Source organism: Alligator mississippiensis, chromosome 9, assembly GCF_030867095.1.
Source record: "Alligator mississippiensis isolate rAllMis1 chromosome 9, rAllMis1, whole genome shotgun sequence".
Taxonomy (NCBI): domain Eukaryota; kingdom Metazoa; phylum Chordata; order Crocodylia; family Alligatoridae; genus Alligator; species Alligator mississippiensis.
In genome coordinates this window covers 72,861,051-72,885,776 of record NC_081832.1, presented here as the reverse complement: position 1 = coordinate 72,885,776, position 24,726 = coordinate 72,861,051, and the positions used below count along the sequence as shown (strand labels likewise).

At 44.9% G+C, this 24,726-nt stretch overlaps 1 protein-coding gene across 3 annotated transcripts in view; it reads left to right on the top strand.

The window, feature by feature from the left end:
• KLHL3 (kelch like family member 3) overlaps positions 1–6,806 on the top strand; it is a 59,486-nt gene extending 52,680 nt beyond the window's left edge. For all 3 annotated transcript variants that reach the window (XM_019478431.2, XM_006277619.4, XM_019478432.2), the window contains 3 exons: positions 942–1,082; positions 1,259–1,402; positions 1,681–6,806. In XM_019478431.2, coding sequence (XP_019333976.2) covers positions 942–1,082; positions 1,259–1,402; positions 1,681–1,709 — 314 coding nt within the window. In that variant the 3' untranslated portion in view covers positions 1,710–6,806. The remainder of the gene's footprint in view (positions 1–941; positions 1,083–1,258; positions 1,403–1,680) is intronic.
• Positions 6,807–24,726: the final 17,920 nt, after the last annotated feature.

Here is a 24,726-nt window from a genome sequence, read left to right as displayed (position 1 = left end):
AAGGAAGTTTATCCAGTAAAACAGACTTTGGCATGAGTTTTACTTTCCAAGTGCTTCTGATATGGAGTACAGAGGAAGGAGTGCAGTCTGATACTTGAACTTGCTCTCAGTTGTCTGCAAGTGTTTCTCAGCTGGGTGTGTGGTGAGGCAAGACATAGTGATTGAAATAGGAAATGGAATTCTCTCATTAGTGGAATTTGCTAATTATAGAAAGTGAAAATATAACTATCAATATAACATTGAACTCCATGCATCAAACATGAAGTTCAATACTTCCAGCATTCTTGGCTCAATGCTGCCATCTTGTGTAGGTAAGACACAAGTGCTCCTGTGTGTTGTGGAGAGCTGCTGTTTAGCTTCATTTGTAACTCTGAGACCTAAAATAAAGATGCAGGCTGGCAGCTGATCTTTCTGTGCAGGGTCAACAGTTCCATTCCTTGGAAGGTCCTGTCTTTGCACTTGAGGTATCTTGCATTGCTAAACAAGGGTGATCAGATGGTTTTAGAGAAGGGCTGTTTAGCATTTCCACACCTTTCTTTTTTTTTTTTTTTTTTTTTTTTACTTTCCTCCTGTAATTCTTTAAACTACTACTTAAACATTTGGCTTTTTTTGACAGTGGGGGAAAAACAGGCTTGAAAAACTTGACAATCCCATTGAGATATTCTTACGTAGGGCAGGTTATGTCATTAATTAAATTTGTGCCCATTTATCAGAGTTTCTCTTAAGATGGTTAGTGTAGCATCAGAACTTGCTCTCCATTGTGCTGGTATAAATTACAGTAAGAGTTGCAGAAAGGGTTTTGTCCATGAGGCTGACCACCTCTTAATCAGTATGTGGTCATGCCTGGCCTAGAGCATTGGGTAGGCCTAAAAATATAAGGCCTACCCATTAATACTGTATCTGTGCCACGTGTCTGAACCAAACCACGCTCTGTTTGGCAGGTGTTGGCGTTCTTAGTGGATTGTTATATGCTACTGGAGGGCATGACGGTCCCTTGGTGAGGAAGAGCGTGGAGGTTTATGATCCAGGAGCAAACACCTGGAAGCAAGTGGCTGATATGAATATGTGTAGGCGAAATGCAGGTAACCACTGAGTATTCTGTCTGTACCTTAATTTTTTTCTTGATCGTTAGGGCATGGTCTTGCCTGAGAATAATTAACATGAAAGACTTGATGCGTAGGTACTTCTAATGCAAAACAATGAGGTCTGTGTATGGTAAATTGTGTAGAGTTCAACTGAGTGTCTCTTCTGTTTCTAGGTGTGTGTGCAGTGAATGGGCTTCTCTATGTGGTTGGAGGAGATGATGGTTCTTGCAATTTGGCCTCAGTGGAATATTATAACCCTGTCACTGATAAGTGGACATTATTGCCAACCAATATGAGCACTGGAAGAAGTTATGCAGGTAAACAGACCAGTGGAAGAACTGGGAACTCAGGGCCTTCTGGCTCCCAGATGAGTTCACAGCAGCCACTACTAACTCAGGGAGCATCCATTAACAAGACAGTTTTGCTCCCTGACTGCTTGGTCTCTTTTTTTTTTTTTTAATGGATTCCATTGAAGAGGAAATCTTCACAGGATTGTGCAAGCTGACTTTCTTTCTGTACTCCTGCTTTTGCACTTTGGTTTTGCAGAAGTTGCTCCCAAGATAGTTTAATGTCTCTTTGTCCACTCTTGCAACAGGTGTGGCTGTGATTCATAAACCATTGTGACACAGACTCAAGGAGCAGAAGTGGAGTGAAGTCTGCTGCGTGTTCCTGGGAAAATGACGGACCCCTGACTTGACCCACCTTGTTGCTATTCAGCTCCTAGCCTCACAAGGAATACATTAAGAACATCAGCTGCTCTGCAGTGGATAGCATAGCCATGTGAAAATCTGGCTGAGAACATGATTCATGCTAGACACGCGATATTGCTTATTATCATTGGTGCAATCGACTATTTCCTGAACAGCCAGAATCCTGAGATAAACCTTGTGCTTAAACTGATATTGGAGAAAATGAATTTCTTGTGTGAAACAAAATGCTAGTTTAGGGCACGTGAGTAAAAATGAATATATTGGATTTCTTAACTACTGATACGTTATATACCTGATCCATTGATCTATTTACTGACTGCACTTCCAGGGTGAACGTACTACTGACAGTGAAATCTTCTAATCGCCAATCCTCAAAAGCAGTCAGCAGAACAGTACTGGAACCGGGGTGCTTTTGCTTGTGTTTGTCTCAGTCATGCGTACCTATGTGCCACTGGACTACTGTGTGCATCCCCAGAAGATCTGTGATATGATTGGGGCACACGGCATGTGATTCCTACACTAGTCACAGACTTGCCAGTTGTGAATGCCAGTTTATAAATATAATAGGGCATGCAGGACAGTGCCCTTCTCAGGGGTGAAGGTGCCATACTTCAGTCACCGAAGGCAAACCCCACGGAAACCTATGGCTCTAGAGGGCTAATTACTCCCCCGAAATATGGTATGAATTGAAAATAACAGAAGAAATCTTTCCCCATATATTTCATGCATATTGGTGGCTGTGCAGAAAGCCCCGTTTTAGCTGCGTCCAGCATTTCAATGCCATTTCGTAAGAGAAGTTGAAAGTGTATTTCTTAATGAGCCATTGATGTGTCTTGCCAATATCCAGCCACATGCCCTCTGCCACTCAAGAAGTGATTAATAACCAAGATAAAATGCCTACGTTGTCTTAATGGTTCCAGAATGTGGAGATCTTATTCTTTGTTATCTTTGTTCTTATTTTAAATCTTCCCTGTTTTTAAATGTGTTCTTCCACCCATACAAAATAGTTGATGGGATCAAATAAGATCACTCTCACAATGAGTAAGAGGTTATTTAATTAAGTGAAATGTGGACCTGTGTGTTACTTGTCCGTACCCAGAATCCTTCATGCCTGCTTTCTGTTTATAGAATAATCAACTTGAAAATTGCATTTCTGAGAGTCCTGGTGCTCGTTCCTGGTGATCTTGATGCACCCCCTCTGTATTTACTGGCATTAAAAGTAACACTAAAGGAGAGTTTAGCTAAGAGAAGGTAGCACAGAAATCCATCCTCTGTTTTTCAGATTTGTTTAACTTTGTGTGTTTTACAGGACTTCAGGCAGAGGCAGTGTCACCAGGTTTTCTTTCTGGAATCGGTCAGGGCTTGTTAACACTGGGAAAAACTGACTGGCTGAATGAGAGTGTCTTATGTAGACCATGGAATCAGAACTCGTGGTAGAGGTGATATCTTTTATTAGACCAATACGGCTACAACCTGGATACCTGACTTACGTAGACTGTTGCTTTCCAGTCATGGCAGCATGGTTATGGTTCTCAGTCATTTTCCCCATGTAGATGAGCTCTTAATATTTGTGTGGCTGAAAATGCTCTTAAACATCAACAGGGGAATAGAAAAACCCTTTGAAACCTTCTTTGAAAAGGATGATAAAAATATGCCAGCTCAGGTTGTTAGTGAGATGGGGATTCAGTGGGAAGCGTATTCTTTTTTTTTTAAACAGGCTGAGTTTAAATTCACATTTCAGCGTTCCTGCAACGTGGCTACATGTGGCCAAGTCCTGTTGATTTTGGGGGCGGGGGGAGCAGCACATACCTTTGCTACTTCATGCTCCACAGGGAGACTGTGAGCCCCTCTGTGGAATGTTAAATAGCATCTGCTTGTCTTTCCCTTTTAGCCTCAGAGTGAACTGTCCGCTAGAATGACAGGACCGATGACAGCAGCTGAGCTGCTGCTGTGGACTGGATCCAGGGTCCTGGAAGTGAACTAGGAAAGTACAGCTAACACCTGTCCCCTGCAGGCTGAAAGAGCACTGAAAATAATACCGATATTGGTTCTACTGGCTGTTTCTCTACTACTGTGCTTTGACCCGCTAACTTACCCACTATGAGCTTTATCCAAAAGGCACTGAAGCTGATGGGGAATCTTTCCATTGGCTTCATCATGCTGTGGAGCAGGTCCTAGGGCGTTTCTTATCTATGGCATAAGTAAGATCCTGTTGCGTGGGCGCTTACAAAAGCACTTGAACCATCTGTGTGTCATCTCAGAAAAGCTATTAGGCAACCATCATGCTCTGTTTTGGAGAGTCTGACCAGATCAGTATAAGCTGTAGTAAGTTATCGTCTGTCTGCTCCAGGTACCAAAACAGCCAGTGCATTTTGATTAGTGACAGTGCACTTTCATGGATTTATAACAAAGGAGAGGAAAAAGAGAGTGAGGTGCATTCATCTTCGGGGGTTTTGGTGTCTTCCTGTTATTGTAAACTGATATTTACACACACATGTGGCCTAAAAGAAAACCAGTGGACCTGTGCACTTCCTGGATGTGGCTGGAACCAGCACAGCTGGTCTGGGGAAAAGCCTTTCCTTATTGATAGTAAACAGCACATTTCTTTCCTTCCTTCTCGGAAGTTGCAGTGTTATGCAAGTCAAGTGACCTCATTTTTCAGCTATGCAATATTAACAAATGTAACACAGGACGAACCAGCTGTACTTTCCCCATCAAATGCTTTTGGATTTGTTTTCCTTTTGTTGTGTGGTCTAATGTTTGTATGATTAATTCTGAGCACCTGAGCCAGATCCCTTAAAGATTGCCTTTTTCTAGGACTGAAAATGTATCTTTAGAGCTAATAAATTTTAGTGTAAATATTTTTTATAAAATAATTTTAAAGACTCTCTGAATTGCTTTTTATTGTTCTTGAGGACATTTCTCTTAAGTTCCATCTCTGATTATGACGTTCCAATGCCGTTTTCACCGGCTGTGCTGTGCGTGTGAATTTGTATGTTTTCTGCACGAGAAATTGTAATGTTGTAATTAAGGTGGGATATTCTCTTTGCTCTTGTGTTAATTCTAACATATTAAAGGCCCATGTTTGGGTTCAACATCATGAATTTAAAATGATTTTGCATCTTAGAATAGTGGATATTTTTAAATCTCTAATTTTATATTTTCTTGATTTTTTTTTTTTTGCTCTTCCTTTAGTCTTTGCTTTTTACTTAGTTTGGGCATCAAGCCAGGCTGTTTGTCGTCAGTCTCATTTTTAGGCTGTCTTGCATCTGAGCAGAATACTGCAGTGCATTATAAGGGAATGGTATAAAGCCCACAGTCAACGATACTAAAAGCATATCTAGTAACTGAAGTAAGTTCTGTAGACTATTCCTTGTTCCTCTTACAAGCCCAGTGTTGACCCAGAATTTCCACAATTCTCCTCTTAAACGTCTAATAATTGAAGGGCCCAATCATGTAACTTGTTTTTTTAGGAGAACTTGTGGGATTTCTGTGCACCAGAACATTGCAGGATGGGGCCCCTAAAGTGGCTTGTGTGGTTTGAGAGGGAGATCCCCTTCTGTGAATGAAGTATGTTGAGAGAACAACACAGCTGTGTTTGTAAAAATGGTTATGCAATGATATGCTTACAACATTAATGAGCAAATTAGAGTCACTTTCAACATGGAAGGTGTGTTGTCTCAATGAGTCTTCTTTAAGGATGTTTGTGTCGGGTCTGTATTTTTCCATTTGCACTTGATAGATAAATTCAGTTTATTTTAGGTTATGTGGATACTTTTTCTCTGTAGATTTTATAGAGTTTTGTATTCACCGTGAAGTCACTTGGGGCAACATTACTTGAAAGCACCATGAAAGGTGAGTTTAGGTATTTTGTTTGCATTATTGGGAGACCAAGATCTTTAACATTCAGCTATGTGCAGTGTCTACTCATTAAACAATAACGATAGCTTAATGTCTTAACGCATCTCATTATTAAGCTGGGGCGGGGCGGGGTTCGTACTGAAAATTGTGCAATGTCATGACTAGGGACCTACTTAACTTACGGTTTCATGGATTTTGCAGAGATTGTGAAATCCAGGATTGTCTACCAAATCAACTCCCTACACCCCCCCCCCACCCCCCAATAAAAATTAAACGTTGGCTCCCCAATGGAGTCGGAGGTCCTCGCTGCTGGGAGGGGAAGGCAGTGGCTGGTGGGATGGCATGAAGGGCAGCATACAAGATGGCTGCTGCCCCTCATCTATCCTCCTCTGCTGGGGCCTCTCCACCAATCAGCACTGAGGGAGAACCAGCAGTCAAGATGGCGGCCGCCCCCTCGCCATCTCCCTGGGACCTATCACTGCCAAGGAGCAGGGCTGCTGCGGACTGTGATCTTTACACTGTGATCAACCCATGGAAATTGGTAAGTCCCCCTGTGACTTGGGTAGACCCCTAGTCATGACAGTTACCCCCTTGATGCAACAGCAAGAGACAAAGTGGGACAGACATGACATATCTGTTAGGAAATGCTATTACTCAAAAATATATTGTCTGGGAACATATATTTGGAAATGAGCAAAGTGCATTCATTAATCTTTCCTGCCCCTACCTTTGCTTATGGGATTATAAATTATTTTATTTTCCTTTGAATGGCAATAAAGAAATGTTGAGCACATTAATTTGTATATTTATGTATACAGTGCTTTAGGAATTATGGAAGAGTGGAAGAATTTTTCTGGACGTATAGTTTGTTTTTCTAAAACGGACTTGTTAAATATGATGTGTAACAGAATATTGCAATCAGTTGGTTGACTCTTTAAACCCATGATGTTTGTTTTGTTTTTGTTTTTTTGTTTTTGCATGGATGTGAAGGACCAAGTATCTTATGAAGTAATTTACTTTATGGATTTCAGTCCATTCAACAAACAGCTTGAGTAATGGTCTCAATTGAAACTCATGTAATTCTTTCAGACAAAAAAATCTCATTATAGTTTTCAATACTTACATTTGAATAAAAATTGGACTAATGAAATTCCTCCTGGTCTGTTTCATTTGCTCAGCTCCTGACACACTCAAAGTTGTGTTGAAGTTCAAGAATGGGATGTTATGTTGAAGTTCAGGAAATACAGGCCTCAATTGTGCAGCATACAAGCAAGCACCAGTGTGTCTCTGTGCCCACGTGGACTTCCTTTGCAAGACCTAGTCGGATGTAAATGAACTAAAGAGCTGTGGCTGCTGGCAGTCTTGGAAATCTGAATCTCCATTTGTATTCCCTTGTCAGTCTATATTGGTGGAAAAATCGTCATCAACTTGTTCTCCACTGAGAAGGGGGAATGGGAAGATATTTATTAGATTATGAATGATACGGCTGGTTCCTTCTAATATCATCAGCCACACTGTGAACACTGCAACAGACCTGATGCCTTCATATTCTCTAGATGGTTAGGGAGAGCTTGCAGAAAAGTTTATTTCCTGGCACATCTGCCTAAAAGGGGAGGAGGAAATGCTTCCTGGGACTGATGTGCAGAGCTGTAGGTAGAAAATGGCCCCGTTGGATGAGGAGAAGGCTACCTTCTTTTACCAGGCCCTGCAGTGACCACCAGCATAAGGCCTGGTTTGGGACTGTAGGCTGGTGGATACGTAACTAGTTGTATCACCATACTCAATGAGTAGTCCTCAGTGGCTCAATGTCTAGTTGAGATAAAGTATCATGTAGGACTTCACAAAGATCTGTCCTAGGTCCAGTATTATTTAATATCTTCGCTAATGATTTGGATGATGGGATCGAGTGCATGGTTAGCAGTTTGGCAGACAGTTTGGGTGGATTTGCACATAGTCTGGAGGGTAGGGGTAGGATCCAGAATGACCTGGATAAACTGGAGAAAGTGTCTGCAATCAATTGGATTCAGCAAGGACAAGTACAAAGTCTTGCACTTGGGATGGAATAATTGCAGGTACAAATACAGACTGGAGAATGACCGGCTAGGCTGCAGTACTGCAGAGAAGGACCATAAGCTGAATATGAGTCAATAGTATACTCTTATTGCAAAAAAGTGAGCAGTATACTGGGCTGTATTAACAGGAGTGTCACTTGCAAATCGAGGGAAGTGATTCTTCCACTGTGTTCAGGGCTGGCGAGGCCTCACCTGGAGTACAGTGTCCAGTTTTGGGCCCCATACTTCTAGAAGCTTGTGGACAGTTTGGAACGAGTCCAACACAGACGAACAAAACTGGAAAGGATGACTTTTGAGGAAAGGCTGAAACAGTTAGGGTTATTTAGTCTGGAGAAGAGAACACTAGAGGCTGGGGTTGGAGGATTTGATAGAAGTGTTCAAATACCTGAAGGGTGGTTATAAAGAGGATGGAGATGGGCTTTTCTCCCTGACCACAGGAGACAGGACTAGGATCAAGGGCCTTTAGCTAAAGCAGGGGAAAATTTAGGTTGGAGATTAGGAGGAACTTTCTGATTTTGAGGGTGGTCAGGCATTGAAACAAGCTACCTAGATAAATTGTTGAATCAACATTCCTGGAAGTTTTTCAAGAGTAGATTAGACAGACACTTGTCTGGAATAATTTAGTTACGGACGATCTGCCTTGAGCAGGGTGCTGAATCAGATACCCTTGTGAGGTCCTTTCCAGCTCTGCTTTGCTATGATGCTAACATGGACAGTCTTGCTTTTCTGCAGAGTTAGAAAGCCACCAATAGCATCAGTTCTGCCCCTCCTAGCTCCATCGTCTTTCTCTTTGTTTATTTTATTATTTAGCAAATGCAGATCTGCAAAGCCAAGCAATAGCCTCCTTGTTAGCTGAGTTCAAAGTTATTAATCCACCTCTTAGTTTGTAGAGGGGATGCTCCTCGGTGATGTGCAGCTTTGTTTGCATCTCTCCACAAGTGCACAATGGGATAGCACTGAGGCCTAGGTGGTGAAGGTTAGCTACGCAGGGGCCTTGGCGTATCCTGAACCTGTTTAGCAGGGACCACTCTCACTATGGTAGTTCAAAGCCAGCAGGTTGTTGAGTGGGGTTTGTCACAAGCAACTTATTTGTGACTTCCCGTGATTCCCATTCCTTGATCCCGAGGGCTTCTGCAGATGGCTCCTGATCAGGGAGGTTGCTCCATAAGGGATGTTGCGAAGGAGGGCGGACTTCGAGTGGATTAAACAGATCATCATAGAGTGGTAGGTAAGGTGCAGCACAAATGGTTTCAACCAAGTTTTGGGTCATCAGTCGACGGATGTGCGGGGGAATGATGTCTGCAAGGATGAGAAGCCAGGGGAGGGGAGTTGAGCAGAGGGTTCATGTTAGGATGTGCATGGTTGCATTCAGTTGAATGTCAATAAGATGTGTATGTGATGACCTTTGCCAGACAGGTGCACAATACTCTGCTGCTGAGTATGATGGGGCAAGAGCTAAGGTCCAGAGTGGTGTAGCTGCAGCTCCTACGTTGATGCAGCAAGCTTGGCTAACAAGCTGTTTCAAGATTTGACCTTTGCTGCTGTTTTCTTTAGATGTCCCTGGAAAGTCAGGGTTCTGTCTCAAGACACTCCCAAGTATGTTGGGCAGGGTTCATACATCAGTCTCTGACCACCCATATAGATGTTAAGCTCTTCTTTGGCACTGGCATTGTGGGGATGGAATAGACTAGATACAGTTTTGGCAGGACTTGTCGTGAGCTGTCATGTGGTGCAGTAGTCTGCCAGCTTTGTCACATCTTTGTTCAGGGTCTGGTCCAGAGTGCAGAAAGATGGAGCTCGAGTGGCTCAGCAGATGTCATCAGCATTGATGAACTTGAGAGATGTGGTTGTTGGTAGATCATTTATGTATAAATTGAACAAGGTTTGGGCCAACACTGAGCCCTGTGGAAGTCCACTGGCCTGTCTCCTCCATGCACTTATTCCCTGCCCACAATGGATTCTGAATTGTCTCTTATGGAGGAGTGTTTCAATGAATGTAATGACCTATCTTGGAAGTACTCTTGACAGCTTTAGAAGCAGGCCAGTGTGCCATACTGTATTGTAGACTTCCTGTTTAGAAAGTAATAGAAATAAAAATGGACTCCACTTGCCCCACAACATTGGATCCGCTTGTATCATAGGCCTGGTCTGTGACTGCAGTGAATACCATCCAAGTTCATCAGTCTAGTCTGTGGTTGAAAAGTGCAACAATCTTCTGTCTGTGGTGTTGAATATAATCTGCTCATATTTCTATTTTTATCTGTAATCTCTGCCTGGCATTTGCTTTGGACGTGCTTTAATAGAAGGTACCTGTAGATGCACATCTTAAGGTAACACAAAACGGTGCCCAAGGACATCTGCAAGTTTCAACATTGTTTTTGGATCAGGGCTGCAGACTATTCAAGACTGATCATTCAGCATGACTGAAGCGGAAACTCAGACACGAGTCTGTCATGATCTAGTGCCATAGTGACCTTGATGCTCAGGAAAATAATTTTGCTATTTTTCAATGGCCAAACTTGCTCTCTGGGCTCAAACTGGACCTTACTGAGGTTGGTGCAAGTTCTGCCTGCTGCATGGTGGATTAGAATCAAAGTTAGGATTGGGTCCCAGGCAGCGTACATCATTGGTGGGTCCTGGACTTGAGAGCCAAAGTAAGCAAATAAAAAAGTTGCAGCAAGTCCTGTTCTATCACTTAAAAAAAAGAAAAGAAAAGAAATGAGTGGTATAGGGAGGGTTGGTGGAAAGGTTGCCAGCTTTTTACAAATGAGCCTTGAGGTGATTTTCTACTCTGGGAAACTAAAGGCAACACCCAAGATGCTGTATTAAAACACTTCGTTATGTATTTTGCAATAGCATTTAAGAGCACCGGTCTCAGACCAGATCCTACCATGTCAAAGGAGTGTGTGTTCAAATGCAGTATAGTATGAAGCTGCCCTTCTTGTCATAAATATCCAAGTCTGTAGTCATTTTCTTTCAGTCCAATCCCTCTGGTTGAGGAAATCCTGGTTAGCATTCTTTTGTGAAGTAGCATAATATATATTTCTTATTAATAGGTTTTAGAGGATCCTAGGAATTTTAATGCTGGCTTCAGTGATGTGCAGCTCCGGAAGGACTGGTCTAAGGTAAATGGAATCCATAAACCCAAGAGGCACAAGACATAGGTGTGACAGGAATTATAGAAAGAGCAGTAACTCACCTGGGAGTGGCCTGGGAGCAAGTGGGGAATGCTGTCACCAGCCCTGAGATAAAGCAACTCTGGAAACATCTGCACTTTATGTAAAAGAGCGACGTGATTGCTCAGAGCTCCAGTATGAAGCTGGAGATAGGCCTGTTGAGAGTCTCTGGGGTAGGGTCAGAGGGGAGAGCAGCAAGGGTGATGTCGTCATGGAGGTCTGCTATAGACCGCCAGATTGGGAGGAAGTGGTGGATGAGGCTTTCTTCAAACAGCTAGCAGAAGTTTCCTGATCACAGGCTCTGCTTCTCACGGGGACTTCAATCACCCTGACATCTGCTGTACACTTTATTTGCAAGGGTTTAAGAAAAGGAAATGAATTAATACATGACTGATAAACTGTCAGAAACTTATTCACACCCTCCATCAATAACGTGTACGATGATGGCCTCTGATGTGTGTACATAGGTAGCCTGAATCGGATGCCTGGGGAGGGGGAGCTGCTTCTGTGCCCCTCTCGCCTGAAGCATGGGTGATCCTTGCTGTGAGGGTCTCCCAAGGTGCACCCCAGGAGTTGCTGTGCTGCAGGCAGGTGCTCCCTTGCCAAAATTCCTGTAAAATAGCTTATACTGTCCAGATCCTCTTACCCTGGCACACAGGGAGCAGGGGCTGGGCTGGATCTCTGGAAATCTCCCCTGCCCACACCCGCACACCCCCACTTGCCAGGCAGATGAAGTTGACCCCTCCCTTGGGTCTTAACACTTCTCCCAGGGTCCCTGCCTTGTGTGAGGAGGGCTAACGTCCCCTAGCTCTTCCTCCCACATGCCCCTGGGGCCTTCCCAAGTACCCCCAGGGGTATGTGCATCTCTAATCCATCCACACAGGGGCTTGGAGAAGAGTCCTCCTGACTAGAGGGGCTCTAGAAGGGTCGGGTGCTCCTCCAAGCAGCTAGGCAGGGCTCCCAGGGGAAAAGGAGCAAGAGAGGTGCTGCGGCTGGACTTCCCAACCCTCCAGCCTGCAGCACAGTCCGCACTTTCCTCAGGCTCTGGCAGCTCTGAGCAGTGGCGACGCATGGGGCATGCACGAGGGTGCACATGCACCCCTGACAGCGCCAGTGCACACCCTGTCAGGCCACCCTCCCTGTTTAGCCGGCAGGCAGGGGGGCAGGCAGGACCAGTGCCCCCCCCATGAGCGCTGGCTGGGGAGCGGGGCTGTCAGCAAAAGTGGTGCAGAAGCTTTTTGGTGAGTGAGATTGGCCGCTGGGGAACTTCTGGAAGCAGTGCAGTCTGTGCGATTGGCCACCGGGGGGGCACCGCACCACCCCCCGGGCAGTGGGATTGGCTGCCGGGGGTCCACCCCTCTGGTCAGCATGATCAACTGCCAGGGTACCCCAGCCCGGTCGCTGACTGGTGTTAGGGGGGGCATGTGCTCCCCCAGACTCGAGAGGCACCAGTCACCCATGGCTCTGAGGATGGGACGTCGTACCAAAGCTTTCCTTCAGCCTTTGGGCTTCTCTCATGGCTCTCCTTTTCCCCAAGACAGCTGCTTCCAGAGCGGGCTTCATCTCCCCTTATCGCATGATCTCTGAGGCCTTCATTTGCCTTTATCACATGGTGTCCAAGGATCCATGTTGTCCCACGCCACTGCCTGGCTGAGTTCACCATGGGACCTTATTCTTTGAGGTAAGGTGATTTCATTGTTTGTTACACAGGTTTTTAAGACGTGGTTAGACAAAGCTTTGGCTGGGATGGTCTTGCTTCGAGCAGGGGGTTGGACTAGATGTGACCTCCTGAGGTCCCTTCCAAACCGTCATTGTCTATGATTCTATGCCGGCAGCTCCATAGGTGTGCCAAGCTTGATTGAGGCGCTCCAGCTGCCTGGAGTGGTTGTCCCAGCCATGCAGAGCTGACTGGCCCTTAAAGCCAGCAGGCTAAATGCTGCTGGGAAGGGGAAAGAAGGTGAGGAAGTTGGAGAGTAAGCACCACACCCAAGTTGTCTCTCCCTGGATCCATAGAGAGAGGACCAGGTGTATGGTTTGGGGATTTAAGGGACCCAGACAGAGAGAGGAGGCAGAAAAGCTGAACCACACAGCCGATTCGGTGGCTGAATCTCCGAATCGAATCGGAGGACCCTTTAATCTCTCCGACTTGATTCGGACCCCTTTGAATCGATTCAGGCAGGTTCAGAGACTCAGACTTAGATACAGCTTTAAACGATTTTTCTACATACTTCTAGGTAGCAGGGGCTCTGAACCCTGTGGTGCTGGGGCAGATGCAGCATCCCACAGAAGCATGGGGATCTCTCCAGTGCGCTCAGCAGCAGACCCGGAAGTGGACCAGAAGCACTTCTGCTCCACTTCCTGGTCCAATGGGGAGTGTGCTGGGGGCCCCCCCGCACCTCCCCAGCTCAGCGACTGGTGCCTCCTGGGTCTGGGGGAGGCACCTGGGGTCCCTCTGCAGCTGATCGCCTAGCTGGGGGGCAGGGGGGCCATACCACTCCCTGGCAGACTCTGAAGTGGACTGGAAGTACTTCAGGGGATTAAAAGACCTAGCCCCCCCCAATGAGGGTTCAGCCCCCACACAAGGGGTTCGCCCCAACAGGGGTTTTGGCCCCCACACAAGGGGTACGGCCCCCCCAACAGGGGACAAATGGCCCCTGCAGGGGCTACCACCCCCCCTGCAAGGCCCACATGTCCCACCCCAGCCTCCCGATGGCTGCCCCACCCAGCCCCACCCCACAATTTGCACCCCCAGGCCCCCAAGGCTGCCCCCACAACCCCAGGCACCGTGTGGGGGCTGAACCCTCATTGGGGGGCTAGGTCTTTTAATCCCCTGAAGTACTTCCAGTCCACTTCAGAGCCTGCCAGGAAGTGGTATGGCCCCTCCCCCACCAGCCCCACCGAGGCCCCCAACCCCCGCTCTGGCCAGCCCCTGACTCTGCCAGGCAGCCTTGGAGGCCCCCCACCCCTGCTTCTAAGGTAAGCAGAGGTGTTTTTCCCCCCCCCCCTTTTTTTTTGTAAGTGACCCCACACAAGGGGTTTGCCCCAACAGGGGTTTCGGCCCCCACACAAGGGGTACGGCCCCCCCAACAGGGGACAAATGGGGTTGGGGGCTTCGGTGGGGCTGGTGGAGGGGTTGGCCAGGGCAGGGGTCAGGGGCCTGGGGGGGCTGGCTGGGTGGAGGGGCCAGCTAGGGAAGGGGTCATGGGCCTCAGGGGGGGCTGGTGGGGGAGGGGCCGGCCAGGACAGGTCGGGGGCCTGGGGGGGAGGGGCCGGCTAGGGCAGGGGGCAGGGGCCTCGGGGGGGGGGGGAGCTGGTGGGGGGCAGGGGCCAGCCAGGGCAGGGTTTGGGGGTTTTGGGGAGGGCTGGTGGGGGAGGGGCCAGCTAGGGCAGGGGTTGTGGACCTCGGGGGGGCTGGTGGGGGAGGGGCTGGCCAGGGCAGGAGTTGGAGGCCTTGGGGGGTCTGGGGGGGGGCGACTGGGGGGAGGGGCCAGCTAGGGTAGGGGTCGGGGGCCTCGGGGGGGGGCTGGCCAGGGCAGGGGTTGGAGGCCTTGGGGGGGGGGGGGCCGGCCAGGGCAGGGATCGGGGGCCTCGGGGGTCCCTGCTGGGGGGGAGGGGCCAGCTAGGGTAGGGGTTGGGGGCCTCGGGGGGGGGGCTGGTGGGGGAGGAGCCAGCCAGGGCAGGGGTTGGGGGTCTTGGGGAGGCTGGTGGGGGACGAGCGGACTAGGGCAGGGGGAGGCGGTCTCGGGGGGAGAGGGGCCTGGCGGTGGGGGTTCTTTGGCAGCCAGAGTGTGTCTGTGGAGGGCCCAGCTTCCGGTTGCCTCAGGGGTCCGGGACCATGCCCTGCTTCACTTTTTTAAACTTCGTTTTTTTTTTTGTTTTTTTTGTTTTTTTAGACTCCTGGATATCCAGGGGTCTAATTATCTCCCCGCGTTGCAAGTTTGCAGGCGCAGAGAACCTTTTTTCGTTCCCGCACGTGCCTTTTGCTTTTCTTCAAAGGGGTTTGAGATGGTGTAAGAGGCACGTGCGCGCTCGTCCGGATGTGCCCTATGGGGGGCCTCATTCGTTTTCTTCTGAATGCTTGGGCTGTTCTCAATACTGTGTTTTATCGGTATATAAGGAAAACATATGTATTGGTATGATACCATCTACCTTATTGATTATAGGTATTTAGAAAGCACCTGTTTATAATGACTACATATAGGAACATGGTACTGAAGGGGGCTTCCCAGGCTCTTTAGTTTAGAGCCCAGTGTTCATAGGGGATTTTGTCCAAAAATGGCTCCTCTGGCTGGTCTTGCATATCACAGGTATAAGACAATGCACAAAAAAAAAAATTGGTGCGTGGGTGGGGGGGTGGGGGTCACAGGTAAAGAGCAGGAAGGGTATTGCTAATGCCCTCATACTAATGATGGTACAGAGCTTGTAAAATAAAAAAGATATTCAGATGCTCCTAGAGATGGGACCAGGCTCTGCACTACAGAGAAAGGCAAAATCCCAGTGGTGCCTACCAAACTGATCTTGGCAGTTGCCTTGATCATGAGTGGCTGAGCCAAGTCCTCTAGCCAGGTATGAGAGGGATTAACCAAGAGAACAAAGATATTGCTAAAATGAAAAGGAGCTTTCAGTATGTGCGTATATAAAATATAATAGCTAGTGAAATGTACTCTTAGCATTACTGTATAAAAATGGGAAAATAATATTTTAAGTACTGGTATTAGGAAATACCAGGACTGTTTTCAAGAAAAGTCACACAGTTTTAAATCATACTGAAGTTAATGTTGGTAGAATAAAATGTATTTAAAGAAATGAACTTTTAAAATTCCTTTTGGAGTTTTATATTTGAATTGAATACCTCTTAGTTTTAGCAATACATCTAATAAAGATTAGGTGAAATTACTGCAACCTTTGGTAAGGTTTAAACTTGCTATTTTCTATTAAAATAATTCACTTCTACTAAGTGCTGTTCTTAATAAAAAATAAAGATTCAAAATAATTATCTAGTAAATATTAAATATGTCATGTACTACTTTCCAACAAAACATAATGTATAAGTTTTTTTGTATACATTTTCATTAATAGAGAAGTCTAGAATGTGAATGTTTGGTACGTAACTGCCTACAAGTGTGTGTATAGGTAAAATATAGCCATGTGACCAGCAAAAGCAAACTTTAACCTAAGTGTAAAGCTATTTTTAGTTCCAAATCGACATGTTTCTTTAGAAAAATCTAAAGTGCAAATGCAAAGCCAAATTAAAATGAATGAATGAAATCAAAGTTTCCCACTAGCCAATTTAAATAGTTTTAAAAATCGGTAATATAAATCCCTTGGAACTGAACAAGGCCCCTTCTGACCCCCCCCCACCGCTCAAAAAGGCAAAAACATTAAATACAATAATATAAATGTAAACATGTTCAAAGAGTCAGCTGGAATGATTAATGTTAATGCTCTACAAATTGAAAAACGTTTAATTGACAAATTCTTAATTCTCCTGACTATGAATTGGTATAGCTTACAAAGTATCCATCTGGCCCTGAACTTCATTCTGCATTTTCTCCCGCATGGTCATTTCCTTATTCCCTGAAAATGATACCATTTGAATTATTTCAAATAATGATTCTGGGTCTGTACTCTGTTGCCTTTAAATGCTTCTCAGGGTGTGAGTAGACAACACTATGACACACTCTAACAGATGATGAGTGTGACAGCCTGCTGTTCAGCTGAGTCTGTGGAATCTGCCTTTTGTTTGACTGATCCTATCCTGCAGGAAGCAGAAGTTAAACCAAGGCAGCTTCCCTGTGAATACGAGAACATTAAATTACTGTGATTTTTGTTTGACTTGCTGTGGGATAGCAGCAGATAAATGAATAAAACAGTGGTTCATCCAATCATGTTCATGAGCATTAAGTCCTACCCCAACCTTCCAGCCGCATAACAACCCATGTCCTCAGGGTTCAGATTTGCTTTAAATGTTTTCTCAGTTTCACCCATATTTAGATCAAAATCCATTTGTATTTTCATTTTTCAGGACATAATCCTTTAATTGTCATGTTCCTTCATTTCCTTCTGTCTTCCCCTTGCATTATAATTTTCATACTCCTTATCTGTCCCAAACAGCTCATCCCACCATGTGAATACTGGAGCATAGTTCCCATGAAAGTTCATGTGGTGGAAGTCATGAAAACGGCTAGTAGCAGCAAAAGGCACCAGTCGTAAGGGATCCCAGGGAACATCGTATCCGCTGCAGTGAGAAGAAGAAAATATGATGTATGGAAAATCAGAAATACAAAAATTAAATACAAAACGAAACAAATAATTTTCCCAGCCTCTACATTTTGCCAGGTTCATTCACAAAAATAAAGAAACAAAAATGGAACAGTAGCTCCAAGCTAAACATTTCAGGAGCTCTTGATGTAGTGCTGCTAATGGACATCCACACACAACTGTTGTGCAAGCATGCTACTAAAGACATTTCTCATTTAACAGTTCTAGTTACTGCGTTCTCATTTACCTGTGCACATGTGTATTTTGCACTATCCGTGCCACTACCCAAAGCCACACTGAGAATAAATGATGGCAAAAAATGAACATGCCAAATGAGAAACCTGCTCCAAAGATCAAAATCTCTGCTTGGCCAGCATATGTTGCCTGAATGGAAAATGGTGCCTGGAAAAAAGAAAACCATTTATCTTGTTAGTGCATATGAAGAGCATTGTGATCCTGCCTATCAATAGGAAGCAGTTTCCCCCCTCCTGTATTCTGATTTTTACCAAGAACTAAACCTTTAGCACGTTCTCACTTCCACAATGGTAAATTTCTCTCTAGCCTGGATTTCTTCCTCCCCTCCCCTTTTCAGAACAAAACTGGAGCTGATCCTTCTTTCCCCCAAAATGGAATTTTTTTAAAAAGCACCAGAGCTGGAAGAGAGCTATTCCAATATTACAGCTGAACTTGCTTTGTTTAAACTGTTATAAAGCTGTGTATAACTTTACTAAGGCAAAACTGAAGAGCTAAGGTATGCAAAGTTTCTGCAGCTCAGCTTCCTCTGACATCCCATTCAGCTTAGGTCCTTACAGCATAAAAGCGGGCAACTCAATGTTATCACATAATCAACACTGCTATATTAAGGTATTCGATTCTTAAGGGAAGATTTGTATCTTTGTCCATTTAAAAGCCAGTTGTAATTTTAAGTACAAACTCCTAGTATACTGTCTAAACCATATTGCAACTTCTGTTTCCCTACCTGGAAATCATGATGAACTTTATGGAGGTATGGATATAGTGTTTTGTGATGCATTAGCCTATGCATGAAATACTCCCAAGCATCTTCAATCAGGAAACACCCAAAGATTTGAAGAATTGCAGAATACCTAGTAGGAGATGGAGAGAGTAAAGTGTGAACAAATGTATTTGTATAATACCCAACAACAATCAAATATGATGCCCTGGCTGTAGATATGAAATTGCCACCAGAAGAAAACTGAAAAAGTATCTTTGCTTAAACCAACATCTCTGTAATACCATAAGCATCCCAAGTTTATGACTGTTTAATGTTTACAGCCCAATTAACATACTCAAAATGGAGCTATACCCCTGATAAGCCATTTGTTATTTGAAGGCTTCTGTAGTTTAACTTTTGAGATGTGTTCTCTTTGACATTGGGCACCCTGTAGGTGTTATTACTACCAGGGGTATTGCTGCTTTAAATTAAAAGGGCACTTACTTCAGTGTGGCAATTAAACTTATTTTGAGTTCCTGAGGCTTTGCTAGAGACTAGACATTACTGTTCTGAGTACTTCCTTTCAGACTTTAAGAGTCTTTCCCAGGTGCCTCACACTTGTTGTTTTACACCTCAGACACCATATTTGGACAGCTGGTTCCTAATGTGCATCTTGCAATATCACCTTCCCTCCATGATCCAACCTTTTCCAGTTTTGTGGAGAAAATCCTGCTTCAGCCTTCACAAAGGATGGCTTGCTGCACCAGTCTGGTCTTCATTAAGGCCAGAGTCTGTTGTTTGACTCATATTTCAGAATCTTAGTTTTCATAATTTGAAATTGCTTGCCAGTTCCCAGAGGATGACTGGTACTCACTACACAGTTTTTATACTAAGAAGGTTGAGTGTGATGGCATCATCAGAGTCATGCTGCTTAACCATCTAAATATGAGAGTCTTGCAGCATGGAGTGGGAGCAAGACAAGTGCCATCAAGACTAAGCCTCCTTGCAGATCAACTACCATTGACATCACTCTGTTGCTTCAGGATTAGGACAGCATATCTAGCCAGCCAATCTGTATGGTAATCATGCGAAGGCTAGATACGTAGCCTGTGTTTAAGGCTTCACAATACAAGGAGTGCCCCACACCACAGGCGTGAGTGCACAGAGGAGACTTCTGAAGAAGAACATTTCTAGTAAGTAACCTTTTTGTTTCACTTTTGAGTGGTGAAATGATCAAAGTACAGCCTCCTTTCATAGAAGAAAAGTTAATACAATATTCAGAAACTATAAAGCAGCATGTTATAATCTGCATTAGTTTTACTCCCACATAATATAATTAGCTACTATTTTAGTTTTATGAATCACAGAGCATTGCCATTAGTGATGCATGAAAGAAATAGCAGGTTGTGTAAATTAATCTATAGCTGTCATAAGGAAATGTATTTTGTGATAGATCATCCTTGCTTTTGATTGTGCTTTTTCATTTACACATTTTTGCTTTTGATTGTGCTTTTTTTTGATTTGTTGGATTCATTGGTAGTTCAGATTGTGAGGTTTTGCTGCACAACATGCCAAAACCCAATGAGAAAGGCCAAAAGGAAGAAGCAATGCACAGCTGCCCTGCTGCAAATTCAATAGAAACTCAAGATGACCAGAATCATGCTAGACATAAAAGACACAAAACCTATGTAACTCATGCTCTAAAGCATAAAAAATATGGGAAGCAGCATGAGTGTCCTTTTGAATCACAAGCAAAGTACATATGTAGCAATATAGCCTGTGAGTGTAAGCATTGGCATCCGGCCTAAAAATTCCACATGCAATGCAAAAAACCTCAGAATTCACTTTCAACTCTTAAACGTCCCCTAAGAATATGTGAAGAGTCAGCCCCGTGATTGATTTCAGTTCCGTGCATGGAACAAAAAGCAGGCCGGAGAGGATTTAGGACAGTATTGGAAAACAAGAGCTGCAGAACATGGAAGTCAGTGGGACTTTTTAACATGACTAAAGACAGTAGAACTTGGTCTTGTCATTGCATTTGATATTTTTAGAAAGATATAATACCATCGAGGCATGGAGTTCCAGTCGCATGGTAAATTGGCATACTCCACGTAAAAGTACACAGCTAAGGACAGTGGTGTATGGAGAGTGAATATATGATAAAATGTCATCTTGAAACATTTCCACTGATCTTCCCAAGTTTCTGGCTTGTCCTAAAAAAAGATAATAATGAAAAAATGAATGAGTCATAAATTACATTTTTCTTAACTACTGATGCTATTCAGTAGGGTTGTGCATGCCTGAGGGGTGGGGTAGTTGAAAATTGGGCTTCAGCTTCTTTTTGGGCATCAGTTTTTGACTTGGTGTTTCTTGTGGTTTCTTCTTCAAGCCCAACTACCTGCATAGGTCCTAATGGTCCCTGGGAGAGGAAAGTGCTCTCCTGCACAGTTCTAGGCTGCAGTCACTGATGGGAGGGTGAGGTGACTTGATTCCCATTTTAGCTCCTTCCCCTGAATTGCTTCTGTCTGCAGATGCTCTGCTGACTACAATATGGACATTAGGATTATTTATTAATTAGAAGACAGGAAACTACTGGCTAATATTTTCTTTAGGAAGTTTCAACAGTGACACAAAGATAGCTAAGAACCAAGACAATCCTCCTGATTTGGGAGCTGGTAGAGCATTAAGCTCTCTAGGCAGGCCTCAAGTTAATGACTGTAGATAATTATCTAAGGGAAACACACATCTTGTGTGTATGTTTAACAATCTATTTTCAGAAACCTGGGCTTTAAAATCTCATATTACTAGGATAAATGAGTAATGCAAAACCTGCTTGCTACTACTTTATTTCCATGTAACTAACAGAGGCCCACCATCCACTAAACAGCTGAAATAAAATGAAAAATTGCTTTCCAGAGTTAAAGATTTCACCTTGCTCCAGGGGTGGATCCAGGGTCGGGTAGCCTGGACTCCCCCTCTGCCCCCTTTGATTTCTGGTCTGCCCAAAGTTTAAAACCAAGTGCCTAACAATGGCAGCAGCATTTCTTATTTAGGCAGCAGTGAGGGAGTTGCTTGACTTCCTGCATCATTGTAATTTCCTTTATTCTTTCTGGACTTCTCATCCCACAGGGGTTAACAACCCACTCCCCTTTTTGATGCTCCACTAATGCAGCTATTCTTTCTTCTGCACTTCTGCTAATAGATGCCCCTCTTTAATGTAGCTCCTATTTTGCAACCCTGCACACACTTTTTAACTCAAGCTAAAAACATCAACAAAGGTGTGGAAACATTAATTCAGGTGAGCATCAGGTCAGGTGTGGAAATAGCTTTCAGTAAAGTAATGGATTCACAGTCAAGATGCTCAAGAAGGCTATGTTTTGTTTTATGAATCTGAAAAATTTAATTCTAATGATAGCAGGAATGAAGAAACACCATCTTATGATTAAGTTTTGTCTACTTTGTTGCGTTTTTTTATATATAATATATGCTATAGGAAATCAGTGCACATTCCAAAACCATTATATTTGGTTTAAGATCAAAGCAAAAACAAATTATATGGCCCTAGGCTCCATGCAGACTAATAAATCTTTTAGTTTCTTTTTATCTGAGACAAAATGTGTGTTGTTTTATACGAGACGATATACCACACCATCTACACCCCCACTTTCAAAATGCTAAATCTGCCCATGCCCTGCCCCCTAAAGACTGCCAAACCTATCCATAACTTTTTGGTTGATTCTGAGATGGGCCAGGCCTGTCCGTCACCAAGGCAGTACGAAACTTGTAAAAAAAAATATATATATAGAATATGCTTACTTTCTCTGCACCTTTCAGGGGAGATGATTGACCCATCAAAACTTCTGAGTCTAATTCAGATTTTGGGAAAAAGTTGAGGGTTATACAAGCCCATTAGGTTGGGCAAAGATTTTCCATTTGGTTATTCACAGAGCTGGCCAAGATTCAGAACTGCTGCTCTACATGGTAATGGAAATGAGAAATTTCAGTGTCCTCCAGACGGGAAATTCCAGGATCTTCAATTCATAAAAATCAAATAATTTCAGTTTGCTTTTTCCCAAGTAAAAGGAAGCAGACTTGATGTGGGCTCCCTGGTCGCTTGTCCATGTTACACCTCTCTTGTTACCACATTACACTTTTCCTGTGTCCACGTGCATTTGGAGCTGTAAAGGGCTTGTTGAATTTTCAGGTCAGGAGAGCTTCCAACTAGGTAGTGAGGAGTCTAGAAATCCTGAGAGCCTTGGCTTAAGCCAGAACTCCTGGATGGACAGAAAGGAGCTGGGAAGTCCTGCTAAGCCCATCTTGTGCTTTGGTTTCCAGCATTTTCCAGGCTCCCTGAAGCAGAGCTGGAGCCCTAAACCAGAAAACACTGGCTTGAGCTCCCTGTGCTGAAGACTTCCAGGTTCCTGGCTCTGTAGCAGGGAACTTGAAGGGTTCAGTATTCAGTCAACAGGTGCCTGGGATTACAGGCATGGTTCTTTGAGTAGATGTGATTTCTTTTATTAGGCCAACTGAGTAGTTGGAAAAAAGGTTCTTAGCAGGCTTTTGGGTTCAGTCACCCTTCTTCAGACTTAGGGAGTCTCTGCTGTTCTGAGACTCCAAGAAATGAGAGAAGCTAAAAGTGTGGCAGGATGTCGGTGAGAATGTGAATAGGTAGAAATAAGAAAGACAAAAGGTAAAGCAGAGACAGGAGGGAGAAGAGAGCTGGGAAAAAAAGGCTAAAGGGAGACATTACAGTGATAGAATACAAGGTAGAAAGAGGCCATCGGTGAAAAAAAAATAGTTGGAGATCAGGAAAACAGGAGCAAGAGAAGCTCAAAGTGTGAGAGGATGTCTTGAAAATATAAATAGGTAGAAAGGAGAAACAAAAGGTAAAGCAGGGGTGGGAGGGGGAAGAGAGCAGGGGAAAAAAGGCCAAAGGGAAACATTACAGAGGTAATAATGAGGGTAAGAAAGAGGCTGTCAATAAAGAAGGAAATAGGAAATCAGGGAGACAAAGGGCAGAAAAGTGGGAGAGGGGAGGGGAGAAAAGGGGGGAAAAGAAGGATGTAAGAGGTCAGGTCAGGCAGGTACGTGGTGAATCAGATGTCAGGCAGGTTGTAATGTGTCATAAAACCAATGTCTATATCGAGTCCATTGATTTTTTGGATCCAGTAGATTTATGAAGCTAAGTTCATAGGCTTATCTACGGAAGGTGTTTTGTAAATTCCCTTTGAGGATTAGAGCTGAGAGATCAGAGAGGGAGTGATTGTCTTGTGAGCAATGTGCCCCCACAGGTACTTGGGTATTCTTGGCTTTGATTGATTTCCGGTGTGCATTCATTCTGGTGTGCAGTTGTTGTTTGGTTTCTCCTACATATTTTCCATCAGGGCATTTAGTCCACTGGATGAGATGTATAACATTGCTGGAGGTGCAGCTGTAAGATCCAGGAATGGTGATGGTTCTGTTGTGGGGTGTAGTAATTGTGGGGGTTGTGGGGATGTGTTGGCAGGTTTTGAATTTCTTGTCCTGGCATGTTCTGGATCCCTTCGTGGTTTAAAGGGCATTCATTTTGTTTAAGAGACATCATGTTTTGCTGTTTCCCAAATGGAATATGGCAGAATTATAGGTTTATTAAAGCATTTGAGTACTTTTTTGCTTTTTGTCCTCAGTTGGTGAAACAAATTCTGAAAACACACGTTTTGGAAGACCTGAAATTTGTTGTTCCATCTAACCCTAGCCTGTAATTCTGGGTGTTTGTTGAGATTGTCAGCTAGGATATTGTTCATCTTTCTGCCTGCACTTCCTGACTACGCTGCTGCAGGATTAACTCGGGATATGCGTACGCTCATAGAATCATAGAATTCAATATTATATTTGTCTGTCTGTCCTTCTGTCCGTAACTCTTTATTTGCACTCTGATTGGCTGACTGAAGCAACCAGTTATCGTGCGAATACAGCATTGGGACAGGAGGTGGTGCGGCTGAGCGCTGCCATGATGGCGGGGACACAGGAGACGGAGGGGGGTGCGAAGCCAGTCCAGCTGGCTTGGCCCCCCCAGCCCTGCTTCCTGCAGGCGGTGACAGTGCAGCGGAGGGGGAGGGTGGGGGGAGTGAGGCCACCAGACCTGGCCTTGCCTCCCACTTGCTCCTTGGAGGAGGTGGCAGTGGTAGTGGTGGCACAGGGAGGGAGTGGGGTCGAGACACTATGGGGAGGAGGGGAGCAAGGCCACCAGTGCTGACTTCAGCCCACCCCCTTGCACTGTGGAGGTGGCGGCAGCGGCACAGGGAGGGAGTGGGGTTGGGATGCTGTGGGGTGGGGCGAGGCCACCAGTGCTGGCCTCAGCCTGCCCTTCCCTCCTTCCATCATTGCCACCTGCAGGGCTGACATAGGCCAATTTGGCTGGCGGCGGGGAGGGGCTGGGCAGGGCAGGGCAGGGCTTGTGGGGGCTGGAGGAGTGGACAGGGCTGGCGGGGGACCCCCCCCATGGTCCCCTCCCCACTTCTCCAGGTCCCCCCTGACCTCTTACTTATTGGCAGTGGAGCCCTGGTGCTGCAGCACGCTGTCTGCCAGGCTGCGCATTTCAGCACCAGGGCAAGAGGCCAACCACGG